This window comes from Triplophysa rosa, linkage group LG23 (assembly GCF_024868665.1).
Source record: "Triplophysa rosa linkage group LG23, Trosa_1v2, whole genome shotgun sequence".
NCBI lineage: Eukaryota > Metazoa > Chordata > Actinopteri > Cypriniformes > Nemacheilidae > Triplophysa > Triplophysa rosa.
In genome coordinates this window covers 8069954-8090357 of record NC_079912.1, presented here as the reverse complement: position 1 = coordinate 8090357, position 20404 = coordinate 8069954, and the positions used below count along the sequence as shown (strand labels likewise).

The 20404-nt window shown below is 37.5% G+C and overlaps 1 protein-coding gene and 1 pseudogene across 2 annotated transcripts; both read left to right on the top strand.

The window, feature by feature from the left end:
- Positions 1 to 2235: 2235 nt before the first annotated feature.
- On the top strand, positions 2236 to 7168 carry LOC130547201 (tripartite motif-containing protein 16-like). 2 transcript variants are annotated; one of them, XM_057322958.1, is made up of 7 exons: positions 2236 to 2585; positions 3227 to 3592; positions 3763 to 3858; positions 4216 to 4449; positions 4627 to 4786; positions 5149 to 5205; positions 6275 to 7168. In XM_057322958.1, exons 1-7 carry the CDS (start codon positions 2373 to 2375, stop codon positions 6805 to 6807), a joined length of 1659 nt encoding a protein of 552 aa, XP_057178941.1. In that variant the 5' UTR covers positions 2236 to 2372; the 3' UTR covers positions 6808 to 7168. The 2 variants fall into 2 exon arrangements, with proteins under 2 accessions (XP_057178941.1, XP_057178940.1); XM_057322957.1 differs by lacking the exon at positions 2236 to 2585 and having other exon boundaries at positions 3206 to 3592.
- An 8835-nt stretch (positions 7169 to 16003) lies between these two features.
- LOC130546899 (tripartite motif-containing protein 16-like) lies at positions 16004 to 20157 on the top strand (annotated as a pseudogene).
- Positions 20158 to 20404: the final 247 nt, after the last annotated feature.

Sequence of the window (20404 nt, the reverse complement as noted above, 5' to 3'; positions counted from 1 at the left end):
ACAAACAGCAAAAATACTGTCAGTTTGTCTTACTTGTGACTAACGTATTTTAGTTTGTATTGCCATACACACAAGAACTGCAGTGACAGGAGAATTTATGATAAGACTGTAACCCCTGAAGTGTTCATATCTGTTGTTTTTGGAATGATTTCAGGGTTAAAAGAAATGGAAACAGGATGTTTTTTTGTTTATCCAGTTTTCTTGACTTTCTGATGCTTTGGTGAACATTGTCAGTGGGACATGCACTTGTCATCCTCATAAATCCTTTAGTAGCTGATCATTTCAGAATTAGAGAGGCAGCTATAGGAAACAAAACAGTTTTCACACCATATTGTCTAAGCTTTACAAAATGCTTTTTTTTATTTAAAGAAGATTAGTTTAAAAATGATGTGAAGAACTGGCTTACTTTATATTCTGCCGTAGTGTTTCATTGCATTTTAGAAATTAAATGCTAGATTTGTAGTTGATCATAACCGAATGTTTTGGGTAAAGAAGTAAAGGTTCACTGTTTAACTACTGCTTTCAAGACTCTTCTTGAAAAGAAAAACGTTAAGAAGAAAGTGGAATCACTTGTAAAGGAATCATGTTCCTCATTTGTCTCTACAGCTCAATGGCTGACTATTTATGTTAATATTTAAAGAATTAATGATCATACATCACTTCATGCAAAGATGTGAGCAAAAATTCCCCCTATGAATGTTTGGTTACTGTAAGCAGTATGAGTTAACTCAAGAACCTCCTGTGATTCATGTAAAGATGTCACACCAAAGGTCAGTGAAGTGCTGGTTTACAGTTGACTTTATCTGCTGAAGTTTCATGTATTATGGGGTTATTTTTTGTGCCTGTGGTAGGCTTTAATAGCAGAAGCAGATGTGTTCTTGCCTGTTGAATCATTTCTGTCATGGACATGGTGCTATTTTTTGCTTACAGAGGCTTTGTGATTGGTGTGTGTGTGTGTACTTGTGTGTACAGCATGAGTGTGTGTGTCTGTATTTGAAGAGTTTATTTCCAAAATGAGATAACTCCGTTTAAAAAAAAATCATGTTTTTTGTCGATTCCAGTTAATATCAATCAAACTGCAGTTGGTTTGTTTTAATTTAAGCCATAATTACAAAAAAGAAACAACTAACACAATAAAAGACATCAAATAAATAAAAACATCAGAGTTATCTCATTTTGGAAACAAACTCTTAATTTGAAAGAGAATGGTCTTCTGTTACATGTATGGTCTGAACAGTGTGCAGTGTTAAAAAAATACAATGATTCATGATTACAATGTAAAATAAATAGAATGCAGCTTTTCAGTTGTCTGTATTTCAAGATATTTTGTGTAAAAAGTGTAAAATAGTCACCTGCTTCAAGTTTGGCTACATTAAATGCTACATTAAATTTCTATGTATGTATAACATGTTGCTTTATAACTCATTTAAAATGCATTTAAATTTATTACAAAATGTTTCCAAAGTTCTCCCTCTAGTTTAATTTTTTATATTCAAAGTTCTCCCTCTCGTTTCATTTTTTATATTGTATGTTTTTTTGCTCAAAGGCATTTCTCTTGAATATTTTCTCTTTAAATGTTTTTCCTTTGCTCTTACTACATGTATTTATTTACCATTAAGTTATGAATATGTGTAGACATATCTATAAAGATTGATCTTGTTGCTGTGCTTTGACTGAACTGAAAGATGAAACATGCTGTGGCATCAATTTCCCTTTGGCTGTAATGATCAGTTTCTTGTTCAGCAAAACACTGAAAAACAACAATTTTGTAATAAAACAGAAAGAAAAATAACTTCTTCATTGTACTCTAAATCCTATTAGTTCAAGCATTTTTAATTTAGGCAGTATATTGACATTGCAACACTTTATAGGAACTGGGGGAGGGGGATTTTACCAACTAAACCTTGACCTCATGTCCCCAATGTTTCCAAGAGGAAAACCTTTACCACGAACTATTGTTAAACTCTTAAAGATGCCCCACAATGCCTCCATCCAGAGGAAAGTTATATTGCTCAGAATCACAGTGCAGGAGATTTGAGTTCTTAGTTGTGTTTCATTTACATTTTTAAACATGTTATATGTATGCGTGCAAAAATTAATGTGTGTTGAAAGGCATCATAATTTGGCCACACATTTGTTGACAGTTTGTATTTGTATTGATGTCTGAGTCAATTTGTGAGAGACTGACACCTGCTGGATGTTTTTATATCTGTTGAAGACGAAAGTGAAAGTGAGTCACGCCCAACAAACCAGTGTTTAGCTCACGTCTCATGATCACAAAACCAGGAAACTACTTCAACTGCTCATTTCAGAGCAAACAAAACTTATATCAAACTCTCACGTCTTTCTCTCTGTATGTATATTAGTGAAATATGGCAGAAGGGAATATTCCTCAAGACAAGTTCATCTGTTCAGTGTGTTTGGATCTACTGAAGGATCCAGTGACCATTCCCTGTGGACACAGTTACTGTATGAGCTGTATTACAAACTACTGGAATCAGGATGATCAGAGGAGAAACTACAGCTGTCCTCAATGCAGACAAACCTTCACATCAAGACCTGCTTTAAACAAAAATGTGATGTTTTTCCTGATGAGCCCAAGATGAAGGAGGAGTTCTTACAATGTAAGACACTTTGATATTTTTAATATTTAAATCCACTTGCACATGAAAAACGTTTAGGTCACACATGTCAGTTACTAATCATTGATAAAATACAAAATAATTGAGGAATTGATACTAAATGTGACAAAAAAATGAAAACATGGACACAACTGTACAAAATATTTTGCATAAAAATACATTAACACCAGCAATTATTATAAGTGTGATCATTGATTTGCACGTTGATTTGAATTTATCTGCTTTTGTGGTGTCGACACTGTGACACTTAAACATTTACATCAAATTGTTCATAAACTGTTCACTAAATTAAACAGAGATTAGTTTTAACATTAAATAAATTGAAGATGTGCTGTCTGATATGTCAAATGAACGCTGCAAAAATGATTGGATGTTTTAGCTCTCTCAGCTCATCTTCCTGAGTTTAGTGTTGAGTGTACTTCAGATATTGAGTTGACATGTGCTCAACTCATCAGTTTATTTACAGTAGTTCTAGTGACATAGATTTTATTGTTTAGTGACTCCTGTTGTGTGGGTAAATTACACAGTTTAATTCATTCAATGAACTCAATATCCTAACTTTGATGAATTATAACTTAGATGANGCTGAAATGGTGGAAGAACTGAAGACGAGACTTCAAACTGTTTCTGATCAATGTTACGCTGGACCTGAAGATGTGAAGTGTGACGTCTGTACTGAGAGAAAATACAAAGCTGTCAAGTCCTGTCTGGAGTGTCTGAACTCTTACTGTCAAAATCACCTTCAACAACATGAACAATTCTTTCATGTGAACAAACACAACCTGATGGATCCTACTAGACGACTGAATGACATGATCTGCACAAAACATAGAAAACATCTTGAAATCTACTGTCGCACTGACCAGGAGTGCATTTGTTATCTGTGTACGATGGATGAACATAAAAATCATGACACTGTAACAGCTGTAGCAGAAAGAACTGAGAAACTGGTATGAACCCAAACCAGACACCTGTATGCTAATGCTAACTGTGATGCTAAAACATGATCACATATCATTATAATGAAGTTAGATGTGTTTAGCAAGTGGTTGAAATGTAATAAATTCTCTGCGTGTAGTTTCATGTCATATGGAGTTTTACAGTGTTTGGTTTGTCACAGAGAGTTTTGGGAGAGACACAGAGAAACTTCAAGCAGAGAATCCAGGAGAGAGAGAAGAAGCTTCAGGAGCTCAGAGACGCCGTGAACTCTTACCAGGTGAGTTTTGAGAAGATCAACAACTGCTGACAGATCAAAAAGTTGTTTGTGACTCTAATGTGACTCCTCCAGTGCTGAAGAGCTTTGTTATCTCGCTTGTTTTCTGGATTCCTTTAAAATAGATACTGAAGACTTTTAGTTTAAAGATGGCATGCCATATAGATCATGATGATCAGCCTGAACTGATTTCTGTATCTGCAGTGCTTAAAAATGATTGCTATTTCCCTGTTTGTGACTGTAAAGGTGTTTTGGAGCACTTGTATTCTATAAAGCATTATAAAAGTACAGATGAATTCACTTTATTCCCTCTGAAGTTCACTGTGCAGTAAGATGTGATTGTAATGTGTGTTTTTCCAGCGCTCTGCACAGACAGCAGTGGAGGACAGTGAGAGAATCTTTACTGAACTGATCCGCTCCATTGAGAGAAGCCGCTCTGAGGTGACACAACTGATCAGAGATCAGGAAAAGACTGCAGTGAGTCCAGCTGAAGGAGTCTTGAAGCGTCTGGAGCAGGAGATCGATGATCTGAGGAGGAGAGACACTGAACTCGAGCAGCTTTTACACACAGACAATCACATTCATTTCCTGAAGGTAACACAACTACGAAATACACGACAGGTGCAGAAGTCCTCTGCAAATTATTCAGATGTCATAAGTGCTTCAATAAATCAGTTAATGTCCGGTTGTAATGCAGAATAGTGGAGAAAGTTTGGAGATAATGAAACTCTTTACATCTTTACTTCATATTTTCTGTCTTTTCTTCTGCAGAGTTTTCAGTGTCTGTCTGCACCTCCTGAATCTACAGTTTCACACGACATTACTGTCAGTTCTCTCGTCTCTTTTGATGATGTGAGAAAATCTGTCTGTCAGCTGAAAGAAAAACTGGAGGATTTCTGTAGAGAGGAGATAGAGAAGATATCTGAAGGAGGTAAAGTATCAGATATTCTTCATCCTCAGAATTAAGTCTTGCATTATGTTTTATATCACACAAACATGAGTGCTGTTAGACATTACATCTGTGTTTCAGTCATGTCTGTCAAAGTGAAATGTGTGATTTTGGCTGTTGTTAGTGTCAGAGCAGTGTGTTACACGTGGTAGTGTGTGTGTGTGCGTGTGTGTGTGTGCAAGTGTGCGTGGGGTGTGCTTGTGGTGTGGTGTGTGTGTGTGTGGTGTGTTGTGTTGTGTGGTTGTGCGGTGGTGTGTGTGTGTGTGTGTGTGTGTGTGTGTGTGTGTGTTAATTTATTCTTGTGATATGGAGATTGTAATAATTATGTTTGTTTATGTCTTTAGTTTCATATATCACAATTGTTCCTGATGAGCCCAAGATGAAGGAGGAGTTCTTACAATGTAAGACACTTTGATATTTTTAATATTTAAATCCACTTGCACATGAAAAACGTTTAGGTCACACATGTCAGTTACTAATCATTGATAAAATACAAAATAATTGAGGAATTGATACTAAATGTGACAAAAAAATGAAAACATGGACACAACTGTACAAAATATTTTGCATAAAAATACATTAACACCAGCAATTATTATAAGTGTGATCATTGATTTGCACGTTGATTTGAATTTATCTGCTTTTGTGGTGTCGACACTGTGACACTTAAACATTTACATCAAATTGTTCATAAACTGTTCACTAAATTAAACAGAGATTAGTTTTAACATTAAATAAATTGAAGATGTGCTGTCTGATATGTCAAATGAACGCTGCAAAAATGATTGGATGTTTTAGCTCTCTCAGCTCATCTTCCTGAGTTTAGTGTTGAGTGTACTTCAGATATTGAGTTGACATGTGCTCAACTCATCAGTTTATTTACAGTAGTTCTAGTGACATAGATTTTATTGTTTAGTGACTCCTGTTGTGTGGGTAAATTACACAGTTTAATTCATTCAATGAACTCAATATCCTAACTTTGATGAATTATAACTTAGATGAATATATTTTGCAAGTCTAAATGCAGTTTGTTGTGTATTTCTGTGGAGGAAGAATCAAGTTTAATGTCTGACACAGAGTCAGTTGTGAATTCTTTTCAATACTCTTAAGTATGCTACATGAGCACAGAGTTAGGTTAAGTTTGTTAAGTTTGGAGACCCCTCCATCAACTGAGTACAGACAGTTTATTATCATTTTATGTTTTACAGCTCATGTAACTACATTTCTCTATGCTCAGTAATAATAGAGTTAGTTTGAATTATTAATTGCGACAAACACATACGTTGAGTTACATTAACACTCAATGTGTCCCGAACTTAACTGAGTCAAAGCAACAATATGACTTGACTTGTACGACTGGTTTGCAAAGTAAATAAAAGAGAAAATAAAAATATGTAAATACTTTGTATGTACAAATTCTGTGATATTCTTTTTTTTTTGCAACGGCACTTATGTGTTTTATCTCATCAGATTTCAGGCAGTTCACACTGGATTTTAACACAGTGAATGAATACATCCGTCTGTCTGATGGAAACACAGCAGCTACTAACACTGATACAGTCCAGCAGTATCCTGATCATCCAGACAGATTTAATGGGTGGCGGCAGGTGTTGTGTAGTGAGAGTGTGTGTGGACGCTGTTACTGGGAGGTTGAGAGGAGTTGTAATGTGAATATATCAGTGTCATATAAGAGCATCAGCAGGAAGGGACAGGGTTATGAGTGTGTGTTTGGATTTAATGATCAGTCCTGGAGTTTGATCTGCTCTGACTCCACATGCTCATTCTGGCACAATAACGAACGCACTGGTCTCCCTGTAGTGTCCAGCTCCTGTAGAATAGGAGTGTTTCTGGATCACAGAGCAGGAATTTTGTCCTTCTACGGCGTCTCTGACACAATGACCCTCATCCACAGAGTCCAAACCACATTCACTCATCCTCTCTATCCTGGTTTTACTGTTTATGATAAATCCACAGTGAAAGTGTGTCGTCTCACAAAATCATAGATCATAGAGATTTTACAAGTAAAAATGTTAAATTCAGGGTTATAGGAGTGATTAGATGATATATTACAATCTGAAAACAAACAAAACAAGAGCTTTGAAAGTGGGCAATGTATTTCAGAATAATTAAACACATAAAGCTGATTTACTTGCTCTTGATGTTTACATTCTCTAAGTCCTTTAACAGTTATTGGACATTACCTTAATGTTTGGTGGGCGAGTAACTTTCAGCAAACAAACAGAAGTAAAAATGTATTATAAAGTTTATTAGAAATCAAAGATATTGTTGGAAACAGTTACAAAACAATAACAAATATCTAAATGCTGTTATATTTTACTTGTGAAGTTCAGTACTGATTTGTGCAATCCATGTATTCCAGTGGATTTAGTCATTTACATTTGGTCATTTAGCGACGCTTTTATCCAAAGACGTAAAGTAGGGGAAAAACAGTAGAAGCAATATGTGCAACAAAAGAACAACAATGCAGGTGCAGTACAACTGGTCTCAGTCAGCCTACACAGTATACAAGCTAAGAATTTTTTTGGGGGGTGATAGGAAAGTAAAAAGAAGTAGAAGACTGTACTAATGGGTCAGATGTTGACGAAGAGATGTGTTTTTAGCCGATTCTTAAAGACCGCTACATGAATCCGCTGATCTTGTGGCAAGAGGGAGATCGTTCCAGAGTGTGGAACACATCCGGAGAAAGTGCGTGAGAGTATTTTTTCCCTTGTGGACAGCACACAAGACGTTGTTGATTGCAGAGCACAGGGATCGGCGGGTACATAAGTCTGAATTAGCGAGTGAGATATGGGGGTTTTGTAGCCAGAGCAGAGAGGTTTGCGAGGTTGTAAAGAGTACTGAACTCTTAGTAAAGTACAGAACGTGCAGTGAAATCTCCATTCAAGTTACAAGTACAATTCCAAAACGACTTCAGTAAAAGTCTTCGAGTATCTGATTTGAACAGTACTTGAGTATTTTACTCATACTGAATGTAGGCTCAAAGCAGCACTATAGTCCTCAACACTTAAGAGACACGTCAGTGAAAAACAAGAAACAGATGATTCGTGAGGAGAGCAATCGCATTTATTTTCTTAAATCATAATAAGACTGAACACCTCAAAATGCAGCAAATCATGGCGACACCATAACCTACGTCATTACAAACACCCAAGTCTCATTTATCTAAGTGCTCATAAGTAAACCAAACTCCTTCAAAAAGGTCTCTTCAATATGAAGATAAATAAAATAATGTTAAGTAGAATTAAAAAGTCAAAGCCTTTTTGCACTGGACATGCTGGTTTGGGCCTCATGGCCAGCTGCAGTCATGTCCTCATTTCACATACACTGTTAGCCTCAGACAGATACATGGATGTTCGTGACTGAGGGTTACAGTAACACTGAGCTTGGATTCATTATAAGAACTTTAAGATTAGTCCATCTTAGAGAAGTTAACAGATGAACAATAAATCTGCAAGACAGAGAGAATTAAACACATACTCATTACAGCACCACTTCCTACTGTATTAGATCTTTGGGGTCCTGAGTAGCAACCAGGAGGTTAGTAAATAGTTAAGGTTTTAACATGCACCATTCAGCAGAGCACATCGACTAAATTTTAGTTGGTGCAGTTATCAAAGCACTCTTAGTCGGATAGCAAACCGTCAACCAGCCATGTAACTGTCATAGCAAGTTTAGCCATTTCTATGTTTCTGTACTCTTTGATTTCGTGTTAATGACATATACAACACAAGGTTACAGGACGCACTAGTGTAGTACTGGTCATCTGAAAGACACTAATAATTAATTGCATTATGGTATGTGTAATGTTCATGAAAGGATCGTAGAAACTTTGCAGACGCATAGCGAACTCATCAGGGAAACACGAGTGTACTATTAAGAGATTCGCTGAACGTCATTGATGTCCCTGTTGGCATATGTGAATGTTATCTGGCGTCTTCTATAGGTAATATGTAGTGTGAGCCTTGAAAATTGATATATCATCTATGGTTTACCACTTTGGAAGTCCACAATGGAAATTTGCATGTAGGCCGTTAGTTAAAAGCTGTAGATTTGTACAGATAGCGGAATTTGAATATACTGTGATGCGTAGGCAACGTTGACGAGCTTACACTACTGATACTGATAATTCATAGAGCCTTGCAAGTTAAGTTAAGGAATCCAATTTGACCTTCATCCCTAAGCAAATATAGAAGTTAGCAATGATGGAATGCTAGATTACAGGTAAAAGACACTGTCGATTAAGTAGAGTAAATGCAAATCTTCTCATACCTGGCAAAAGATCTAAGTAAGTATGATTTACTCATTACCACTGAGGCAGGAATGCGACTCTCGTGACTACAAGGGGACTGTTTCTCATTGAGCCACGCGCTATCTGGATCATCTGAAGAGGTCTGGTTGTACAAGCTGGAAGACCAGCCAGTAGAGCATTGCAATAGTCGAGTCTGGACAGGACAGAGAGCCTGGACAAGAAGCGTAGCATGCTCAGATCAGGAAAGGTCTAATGTCTCCTAATATTGTAGAGGATGAATCTACAGGACCGGGTGGTGCTGGCAACATGATCTGCGAAGTTCAGATGATCATCAATTACCACTCCCAGGTTTCTGGCCGTTCTGGAAGGAGTAATGGTTGATGAACCTAGTTGGATGGAAAGGTCGTGCTGAGTTTTCTGGTCGGCCGGTGTTGTGCCAAAAAATGTACCCCTGCCAGATTATGCACCCCCTCGCCTCAATGGTTGGGGTGAGGATTAGGTGTTAGGGGAGGGGTTAGAATTAGCTAATCGGACAGCGTGTTATTGAAGGAGGTGCTTAATCTGGCAGGGCTGCTTTTCTCGGCACAACACCGGTATCACGAGCAGTTCAGTTTTGGCAAGGTTGAGCTGCAGGTGATGGTCCTTCATCCAGAGTGAGATGTCATTCAGGCATGCCGAGATGCGCTCAGAAACCGTCGGATCATTAGGCTGAAATGACAGGTCGAGCTGTGTGTCATCCGCATAGCAGTGAAAAAAAATAGGAAAAACCATGTTTCCGAATGACATAACCTGGTAAAACCCCTAATATCAGACACTGGTGGTTATGGGATTAAAAAAAATGTTTCTCATGTGTAATGCTGTAAACTGATAGACATCCAAACATTAAGAATTAAAGTGTACCAACAAATAATAGTTAGTAATGTTTTATTAAATGTCTGGGATATATGTTTTTCCTTTAGTACAGTGCTCATAAGAGTAAAGTGAGTGTATAAACAGACTTCGACCAACAGAGGGCAGCAGTAAATAATAAAGCAGCATTAGACAAGTAGATTCTTAAATTAAAAAAAGTTCTTCAGTACAAACTAGAGTCGTTTAAAGTTCATGGGCACAATGTCCTTAAAGAGCTTCTGGATATAATCAAATCCAGTTCTAAAGAAGAGAAAGACGACAAAAACCCTCTGTGTCTCTTGTTTTCTGGAGTATAGTCTTACCTGTGAATTGTTTGTTTTTCTGAAGGAAATTATGACTATTTTACCTTGATCATGTGATGATCATGTTTATCATGAGATTAATGTACATCTAGTTCTGTTGGTGTTTTAATGAGTTTTTTCATTGTAAGATCATATAATTGTGTTTGGAACATTGTTTTGATCAGAAGGTGTCACTGTTGTTCTTAACTTTTTAAAGTTAAATTCTATGTTATCCAACAAAATAAATTTTATTTAAAAGGAAGTTAAATATACTACAGTAAATTAATACCTAAAGCAATAAAACGAATTTAATTTGAATGAACTTGTGTGTAAAATTGTTTAATCAATTAAACAAAAAAGCTAACAATAAAATTTTGTGAGTCAAGAATTGAAACCTTGAGAACTTAATAAATTTGCCTGTATAGAATAACAGTTTTCTGTTATTAATTTAAAAGGAAAAGCTATACTTGGATCTAATATATAGGAGGTTAAATGAATCTTTTTACTTTTTAATAACTTTTTAATATTAAATAAAATGTAGAGCTCTGAACCTAAGAATTCAAATGAAAAATGAATAAAATGAGCTATAACTTTTTTTTTTTTCATTGTACTGTCTGTGTTGTGACTTTAAGTAAAACAAAAAGTATAAATAAAAGTTAACTCCGCACAATGACCCTGTCATGATTCTGCCTCATCATGTAATGTCTTTCTTGGTCTTGAGGCAGAATCATGGCAGAGCCTCTTGTTTTGTGTGGAGAGAAACATATTATTGTCGGCCAGACATAATGTGTGCTCTCTCCGGTCTCGTCTTTGGCCCCGCCCCTCTCGTTTCCTAGTTTAGCTTCCACCTGTGTTTCATTACCCACACCTGCCCATTGTTATCTTCTTTGTTAGTTCCCTTATTTAATGCCCTTGTGTATACTGTCCTGTGCTCGTTCGCTTTGCTTCTACGCCTAGTCTGTCTTGCCGTGTGCAACAACCTGGTGAAGTATTCCTAGCCTTGTCTAAATTACCCTGTCTTGTTGCTGTGTTCATTTAGTTTAGTCCCAGTCATGTTACGTTTATTTAGTTTCTTGTTCTCCTGTTTTTGCCCCCACGTGGGTAGTGTTTTGTTCTGTCCTATCATTTAGTCCTGTCCTTGTTACCCCATAGTGGGTTTTTGTTTTGGTGTATTTATTAAAGTCTTGTTTATTAACCTCTGCCTGCATCTGGGTTCTCCTCTTGTCCACCCACCGTGACAGACTCTCGACTGAAGAACTTTTATAGCTTTCATAAGAAGTCCGTGCCAGGAAGATGGAGGACAACAAGGAGAAGAATGGAAAGAAGAAAAGCCTGGCCAAACGATTCCGTGAACGATGTTGTATTTTATAGTCTCAGTGGTTTCATTCTTCTTCTTTTAGGTTTTGCATATGCATCTGTATGTTCTATATTTTGCCCTGTTATCAATCTGCATGTGTTTGTGTGTCAGCTGTGGGTTTGATGCTTTGATACAGTATTGGGAATGTCTGTTTGATTTCCAATAGGGATCTCCTTTGTGTCAATGATGATGATCAGAAACACATTAATGAGCCGTATGATCCTGGATCTGAAAAGTTTATTCTCGTATCAAACTCTCGTGTAATGAGTTTATATGGCCCACCTGAGTTACTCGGCCCTATTCTCTTCTATCAGAAAGTATATTTGTCCTTAAATTTGTAATTATGTGCGGAGTTCGTTGATTAGGGAGGAAGAGGCGGTTGGCGGTCTGACAAGCTTTCAGAACAACGATGAGCACCATAGTTAACGTTAACGTCCACGGCTTCTCTCTCAGCCTGGCTTGTGTCGCTCGGAAGCCAGCGCAGGTCCTCCTGGCTGACTGGAAGGTTTGGGTCTGTGGCAGCTTGTGTTGAGTCCGTCTCTCCTCTCCCATTGTGCCTTCCTCTGGTGCTTATATCCTCTCTCCGCGCCCTTACTGGAACGAGACACAGGTGTTGGTCGTCTGTAATTACTCCACTCACTTACCGCTCGTCTCCCGGCTCTCTCTCCTGCTGCACACCTCGCTACACCACGCTCCCCTCGCCACATACCCCCACCGCCTGACTCAGGCCGGGGAACCGTCCGGCCTGCAGCCCCCCCATTCCTGGAGAGGAAGTCGGCTACAACCATTCGCGCCCCCGGTCTGTGGACCACCTGGAACTTAAAAGGCTGCAGCGCCAGATACCAACGGGTGATCCTGGCGTTGGTATCTTTCATGCGGTGGAGCCACTGCAGGGGAGCGTGGTCCGAACAGAGGGTGAACTCCCGGCCCAGGAGGTAGTACCTAAGGGTGAGAACGGCCCATCTGATGGCCAAACATTCCTTTTCAATAGTGCTGTACTTAGCCTCTCCCTTTGAGAGCTTGCGGCTAATGTACAGCACTGGCCGCTCCTCACCCCCCACCTCCTGTGCCAGGACAGCACCCAGGCCTCTGTCCGACGCGTCAGTCTGCAAAACAAAAGGGAGAGCGAAGTCAGGAGAGTGTAATAGCGGCCCGCCACACAGGGCAGCCTTCACTTGGGAGAACGCCTGCTGGCACTTCTCTGACCATTGGACCGGATCTGGCGCCTCCTTTTTAGTAAGATCAGTCAGCGGGCTGGTGAGGTCCGAATAGTTGGGCACAAACCGTCTGTAATATCCCGCCAGCCCCAGGAACTGTCTTACCTCCTTTTTGGTCTTGGGACTCGGGCAGGTCGCAACGGCTGCGGTCTTATTAATTTGCGGCCGCACTTGCCCGTGCCCCAAGTGGAAGCCCAGATACCTAACCTCCACCCGCCCAACCGCACACTTATATATTTTGCAAGTCTAAATGCAGTTTGTTGTGTATTTCTGTGGAGGAAGAATCAAGTTTAATGTCTGACACAGAGTCAGTTGTGAATTCTTTTCAATACTCTTAAGTATGCTACATGAGCACAGAGTTAGGTTAAGTTTGTTAAGTTTGGAGACCCCTCCATCAACTGAGTACAGACAGTTTATTATCATTTTATGTTTTACAGCTCATGTAACTACATTTCTCTATGCTCAGTAATAATAGAGTTAGTTTGAATTATTAATTGCGACAAACACATACGTTGAGTTACATTAACACTCAATGTGTCCCGAACTTAACTGAGTCAAAGCAACAATATGACTTGACTTGTACGACTGGTTTGCAAAGTAAATAAAAGAGAAAATAAAAATATGTAAATACTTTGTATGTACAAATTCTGTGATATTCTTTTTTTTTTGCAACGGCACTTATGTGTTTTATCTCATCAGATTTCAGGCAGTTCACACTGGATTTTAACACAGTGAATGAATACATCCGTCTGTCTGATGGAAACACAGCAGCTACTAACACTGATACAGTCCAGCAGTATCCTGATCATCCAGACAGATTTGATGGGTGGCGGCAGGTGTTGTGTAGTGAGAGTGTGTGTGGACGCTGTTACTGGGAGGTTGAGAGGAGTTGTAATGTGAATATATCAGTGTCATATAAGAGCATCAGCAGGAAGGGACAGGGTTATGAGTGTGTGTTTGGATTTAATGATCAGTCCTGGAGTTTGCTCTGCTCTGACTCCAGATGCTGCTTCATACACAATAACAAACACACTAATCTCCCTGTAGTGTCCAGCTCCTGTAGAATAGGAGTGTATGTGGATCACAGAGCAGGAATTTTGTCCTTCTACGGCGTCTCTGACACAATGACCCTCATCCACAGAGTCCAAACCACATTCACTCATCCACTCTATCCTGGTTTTACTGTTTATGATAAATCCACAGTGAAAGTGTGTCGTCTCACAAAATCATAGATCATAGAGATTTTACAAGTAAAAATGTTAAATTCAGGGTTATAGGAGTGATTAGATGATATATTACAATCTGAAAACAAACAAAACAAGAGCTTTGAAAGTGGGCAATGTATTTCAGAATAATTAAACACATAAAGCTGATTTACTTGCTCTTGATGTTTACATTCTCTAAGTCCTTTAACAGTTATTGGACATTACCTTAATGTTTGGTGGGCGAGTAACTTTCAGCAAACAAACAGAAGTAAAAATGTATTATAAAGTTTATTAGAAATCAAAGATATTGTTGGAAACAGTTACAAAACAATAACAAATATCTAAATGCTGTTATATTTTACTTGTGAAGTTCAGTCATTGACTTGTGCAATCCATGTATATCCAGTGGTAAAACCCCCAATATCAGACACTGTTGGTTATGAGATTAAAAAAATGTTGCTCATGTGTAATGCTGTAAACTGATGGACATCCAAACATTAAGAATTAAAGTGTACCAACAAATAATAGTTAGTAATATTTTATTAAATGTCTGATATATGTGTTTTTCCTCTAGTACAGTGCTCATAAGAGTAAAGTGAGTGTAGAAACAGACTTCGACCAACAGAGGGCAGCAGTAAATAATAAAGCAGCATTAGACAAGTAGATTCTTAAATTAAAAAAAGTTAGACTTACCTGTTTTTCTCAAGGAAATTATGACTGTATTTTACCTTGATCTTGAAGTTTAGTTTATGACACAATTGGCCCAAGTGGCTTCTTGACATCATTATTAATGTAATGTTATGTAATGTAATGTAATTGTAATGTTATGACTCATCCAGCAACAACTGAAATAGGTTATGATCATCATGAGAGTAATGTACATCTAGTTCTGTTGGTGTTTTAATGAGTGTTTGAGAAGAACAGACTCATTATAAGATCATATAATTATGTTTGTAACATTGCTTTGATCAGAAGGTGTCACTGTTGTTCTTTCATCAAAACATTGAACTTTACTAATTTACTAATGAAAATGTAATTACTGATATCAAAAATAGCAATTGTTACTAGTAGAAATTCTATTCTTGATATCAAGAATTATAATTTTTACTAGTAAAAATTGAATTGTTGATATCAAAAATTCATATCCTGAGAATGATTAAAAGCTAATTCGGCTTGCCATAGTTCTCAGCTCTGGCCCGCCGCGAGATCCATTTTCCGGCTGAGTTTAGCCCCAACTCTGAAAAAACAACTGAAGAAGCTAATTAGCGTCTTCAGGAACAGACGCATTCGATTATTGCAGGTCTACGCAGATTGAGGCGTGTACTTTACATAAAGTTGAACGCATCTATCCTAAAGACGCTGATTAGCTTGTTCGGGTGCTTGGAGCTATGGATCTCGCAGGCCAGAGTTGAGAACAAGAGGTCTAAAGAGGGTATGCGCGTGTCGTCATGAGCCCGCGAGTGGTAAAACACTAGGCTTGTTTGATATGGCGCTGGAATCGTGCCACAATTCTGCGCGCAAAAAATATAATTTTGTGCACATAAAAGCCACATCGCACGCGCATCAACTAAGTTTCGTGGAGAAAATACTCGCCTCGCGAGGATAAAAGTAATTCGCGCGAACGAAAATGAATTTTGCAACAAAACAACATTCAAAACACAGAAAAGCACGTACTTACGCCATATGACCCCTTTAAAAGGCTTTTTGTACTGTACCTTATTATAATGTATTAGAGAACTGAAAAGTGGCCTTATTTAAAACGTATGACGTTTCGCGTGTTTCAAAAGCAAATCTCACTCCAAGACTGTAGGTGGCGCGACTTCGTTTAAGGACGCAAGCTTCGCCCTTCCGTTCTGTTTGTGGCTTCGGTTGTTTTGCTCATGTCTCGTGATTACTAAACCAGGAAACTACTTCAGCTGCTCTTTTCAGAAATTAGAGGTTTTCTTGCAAGCTCTTATGTCTCTCTCTGTATGTATGTAAGTGAAATATGGCAGAAGTGAATATACCTCAAGACAGGTTCATCTGTTCAGTGTGTTTGGATCTACTGAAGGATCCAGTGACCATTCCCTGTGGACACAGTTACTGTATAAGCTGTATTACAAACTACTGGAATCAGGATGATCAGAGGAGAAACTACAGCTGTCCTCAATGCAGACAAACCTTCACATCAAGACCTGCTTTAAACAAAAATGTGATGATTGCTGAAATGGTGGAAGAACTGAAGACGAGACTTCAAACTGTTTCTGATCAATGTTACGCTGGACCTGAAGATGTGAAGTGTGACGTCTGTACTGAGAGAAAATACAAAGCTGTCAAGTCCTGTCTGGAGTGTCTGAACTCTTACTGTGAAAATCACCTTCAACAACATGAAAATCTCTTTAAAGACAGAAGACATCATTTGATGGATCCCACTACAAAACTTTACGAGATGATCTGCTCAAAACATAATAAACATCTGGAAATCTACTGTCCAACTGACCAGGAGTTGATGTGTTATCTGTGTACGATGGATGAACATAAAAACCTCTACACTGTAACAGCTGTAGCAGAAAAAACGGAGAAACTGGTATGATCCGACAACAGACATCTGTATGCTAATGCTAATACAATGCTAAAACATTACACATCATTCTAATAGGATCAGATGAGTTTTAGCAATTTGTTTGAATGTAATTCACTGTATGCCGTTTTATACATTTTTACAGCAGTGTTTGTTTTGTCACAGAGAGTTTTGGGAGAGACACAGAGAAACGTCAAGCAGAGAATCCAGGAGAGAGAGAAGAAGCTTCAGGAGCTCAGAGACGCCGTGAACTCTTACCAGGTGAGTATCAGCTGGCATGTAAAATATACTTATAAGTACTCTCATGCTATGCTAAAATAATCTTTTTTAACTTTTGAATTACTATTAAAAAAAATCAAATGACTTGTCAACCACATCAGTATTTAAATTGTGTGTGGATCAAAAATGATTTTTACATCACGTGTACTGCTGTGCTTTAAAAAGTTTGCATCGTTTTTTTGTTATATATATTTTGCTGCAATGTGTTTTGGAGCAAGCAAACTGTATTGTATAAAGCGTGATATAAATAATCCTGACTTGACTTTTACTCCCCCCGAAGTTCACTGTGTGTCACAGGTTGTGTGTGGCAGTCGGATGTGATTGTAATGTGTGTTTTTCCAGCGCTCTGCACAGACAGCAGTGGAGGACAGTGAGAGAATCTTTACTGAACTGATCCGCTCCATTGAGAGAAGCCGCTCTGAGGTGACACAACTGATCAGAGATCAGGAAAAGACTGCAGTGAGTCCAGCTGAAGGAGTCTTGAAGCGTCTGGAGCAGGAGATCGATGATCTGAGGAGGAGAGACACTGAACTCGAGCAGCTTTTACACACAGACAATCACATTCATTTCCTGAAGGTAACACAACTACGAAATACACGACAGGTGCAGAAGTNGTGTGTGTGTGTGTGTGTGTGTGTGTGTGTGTGTGTGTGTTAATTTATTCTTGTGATATGGAGATTGTAATAATTATGTTTGTTTATGTCTTTAGTTTCATATATCACAATTGTTCCTGATGAGCCCAAGATGAAGGAGGAGTTCTTACAATGTAAGACACTTTGATATTTTTAATATTTAAATCCACTTGCACATGAAAAACGTTTAGGTCACACATGTCAGTTACTAATCATTGATAAAATACAAAATAATTGAGGAATTGATACTAAATGTGACAAAAAAATGAAAACATGGACACAACTGTACAAAATATTTTGCATAAAAATACATTAACACCAGCAATTATTATAAGTGTGATCATTGATTTGCACGTTGATTTGAATTTATCTGCTTTTGTGGTGTCGACACTGTGACACTTAAACATTTACATCAAATTGTTCATAAACTGTTCACTAAATTAAACAGAGATTAGTTTTAACATTAAATAAATTGAAGATGTGCTGTCTGATATGTCAAATGAACGCTGCAAAAATGATTGGATGTTTTAGCTCTCTCAGCTCATCTTCCTGAGTTTAGTGTTGAGTGTACTTCAGATATTGAGTTGACATGTGCTCAACTCATCAGTTTATTTACAGTAGTTCTAGTGACATAGATTTTATTGTTTAGTGACTCCTGTTGTGTGGGTAAATTACACAGTTTAATTCATTCAATGAACTCAATATCCTAACTTTGATGAATTATAACTTAGATGAATATATTTTGCAAGTCTAAATGCAGTTTGTTGTGTATTTCTGTGGAGGAAGAATCAAGTTTAATGTCTGACACAGAGTCAGTTGTGAATTCTTTTCAATACTCTTAAGTATGCTACATGAGCACAGAGTTAGGTTAAGTTTGTTAAGTTTGGAGACCCCTCCATCAACTGAGTACAGACAGTTTATTATCATTTTATGTTTTACAGCTCATGTAACTACATTTCTCTATGCTCAGTAATAATAGAGTTAGTTTGAATTATTAATTGCGACAAACACATACGTTGAGTTACATTAACACTCAATGTGTCCCGAACTTAACTGAGTCAAAGCAACAATATGACTTGACTTGTACGACTGGTTTGCAAAGTAAATAAAAGAGAAAATAAAAATATGTAAATACTTTGTATGTACAAATTCTGTGATATTCTTTTTTTTTTGCAACGGCACTTATGTGTTTTATCTCATCAGATTTCAGGCAGTTCACACTGGATTTTAACACAGTGAATGAATACATCCGTCTGTCTGATGGAAACACAGCAGCTACTAACACTGATACAGTCCAGCAGTATCCTGATCATCCAGACAGATTTAATGGGTGGCGGCAGGTGTTGTGTAGTGAGAGTGTGTGTGGACGCTGTTACTGGGAGGTTGAGAGGAGTTGTAATGTGAATATATCAGTGTCATATAAGAGCATCAGCAGGAAGGGACAGGGTTATGAGTGTGTGTTTGGATTTAATGATCAGTCCTGGAGTTTGATCTGCTCTGACTCCACATGCTCATTCTGGCACAATAACGAACGCACTGGTCTCCCTGTAGTGTCCAGCTCCTGTAGAATAGGAGTGTTTCTGGATCACAGAGCAGGAATTTTGTCCTTCTACGGCGTCTCTGACACAATGACCCTCATCCACAGAGTCCAAACCACATTCACTCATCCTCTCTATCCTGGTTTTACTGTTTATGATAAATCCACAGTGAAAGTGTGTCGTCTCACAAAATCATAGATCATAGAGATTTTACAAGTAAAAATGTTAAATTCAGGGTTATAGGAGTGATTAGATGATATATTACAATCTGAAAACAAACAAAACAAGAGCTTTGAAAGTGGGCAATGTATTTCAGAATAATTAAACACATAAAGCTGATTTACTTGCTCTTGATGTTTACATTCTCTAAGTCCTTTAACAGTTATTGGACATTACCTTAATGTTTGGTGGGCGAGTAACTTTCAGCAAACAAACAGAAGTAAAAATGTATTATAAAGTTTATTAGAAATCAAAGATATTGTTGGAAACAGTTACAAAACAATAACAAATATCTAAATGCTGTTATATTTTACTTGTGAAGTTCAGTACTGATTTGTGCAATCCATGTATATCCAGTGGTAAAACCCCCAATATCAGACACTGTTGGTTATGAGATTAAAAAAATGTTGCTCATGTGTAATGCTGTAAACTGATGGACATCCAAACATTAAGAATTAAAGTGTACCAACAAATAATAGTTAGTAATATTTTATTAAATGTCTGATATATGTGTTTTTCCTCTAGTACAGTGCTCATAAGAGTAAAGTGAGTGTAGAAACAGACTTCGACCAACAGAGGGCAGCAGTAAATAATAAAGCAGCATTAGACAAGTAGATTCTTAAATTAAAAAAAGTTAGACTTACCTGTTTTTCTCAAGGAAATTATGACTGTATTTTACCTTGATCTTGAAGTTTAGTTTATGACACAATTGGCCCAAGTGGCTTCTTGACATCATTATTAATGTAATGTTATGTAATGTAATGTAATTGTAATGTTATGACTCATCCAGCAACAACTGAAATAGGTTATGATCATCATGAGAGTAATGTACATCTAGTTCTGTTGGTGTTTTAATGAGTGTTTGAGAAGAACAGACTCATTATAAGATCATATAATTATGTTTGTAACATTGCTTTGATCAGAAGGTGTCACTGTTGTTCTTTCATCAAAACATTGAACTTTACTAATTTACTAATGAAAATGTAATTACTGATATCAAAAATAGCAATTGTTACTAGTAGAAATTCTATTCTTGATATCAAGAATTATAATTTTTACTAGTAAAAATTGAATTGTTGATATCAAAAATTCATATCCTGAGAATGATTAAAAGCTAATTCGGCTTGCCATAG

Excerpts from the sequence above, each read along its gene's own strand:
- LOC130547201 (XM_057322958.1), top strand. The coding sequence starts at position 2,373 with ATGGCAGAAGGGAATATTCCTCAAGACAAGTTCATCTGTTCAGTGTGT. Across the intron at positions 3,593-3,762 it reads CAGAAAGAACTGAGAAACTG|AGAGTTTTGGGAGAGACACA; the intron begins GTATGAACCCAA and ends GGTTTGTCACAG. Across the intron at positions 4,787-5,148 it reads AGAGAAGATATCTGAAGGAG|TTTCATATATCACAATTGTT; the intron begins GTAAAGTATCAG and ends TTATGTCTTTAG.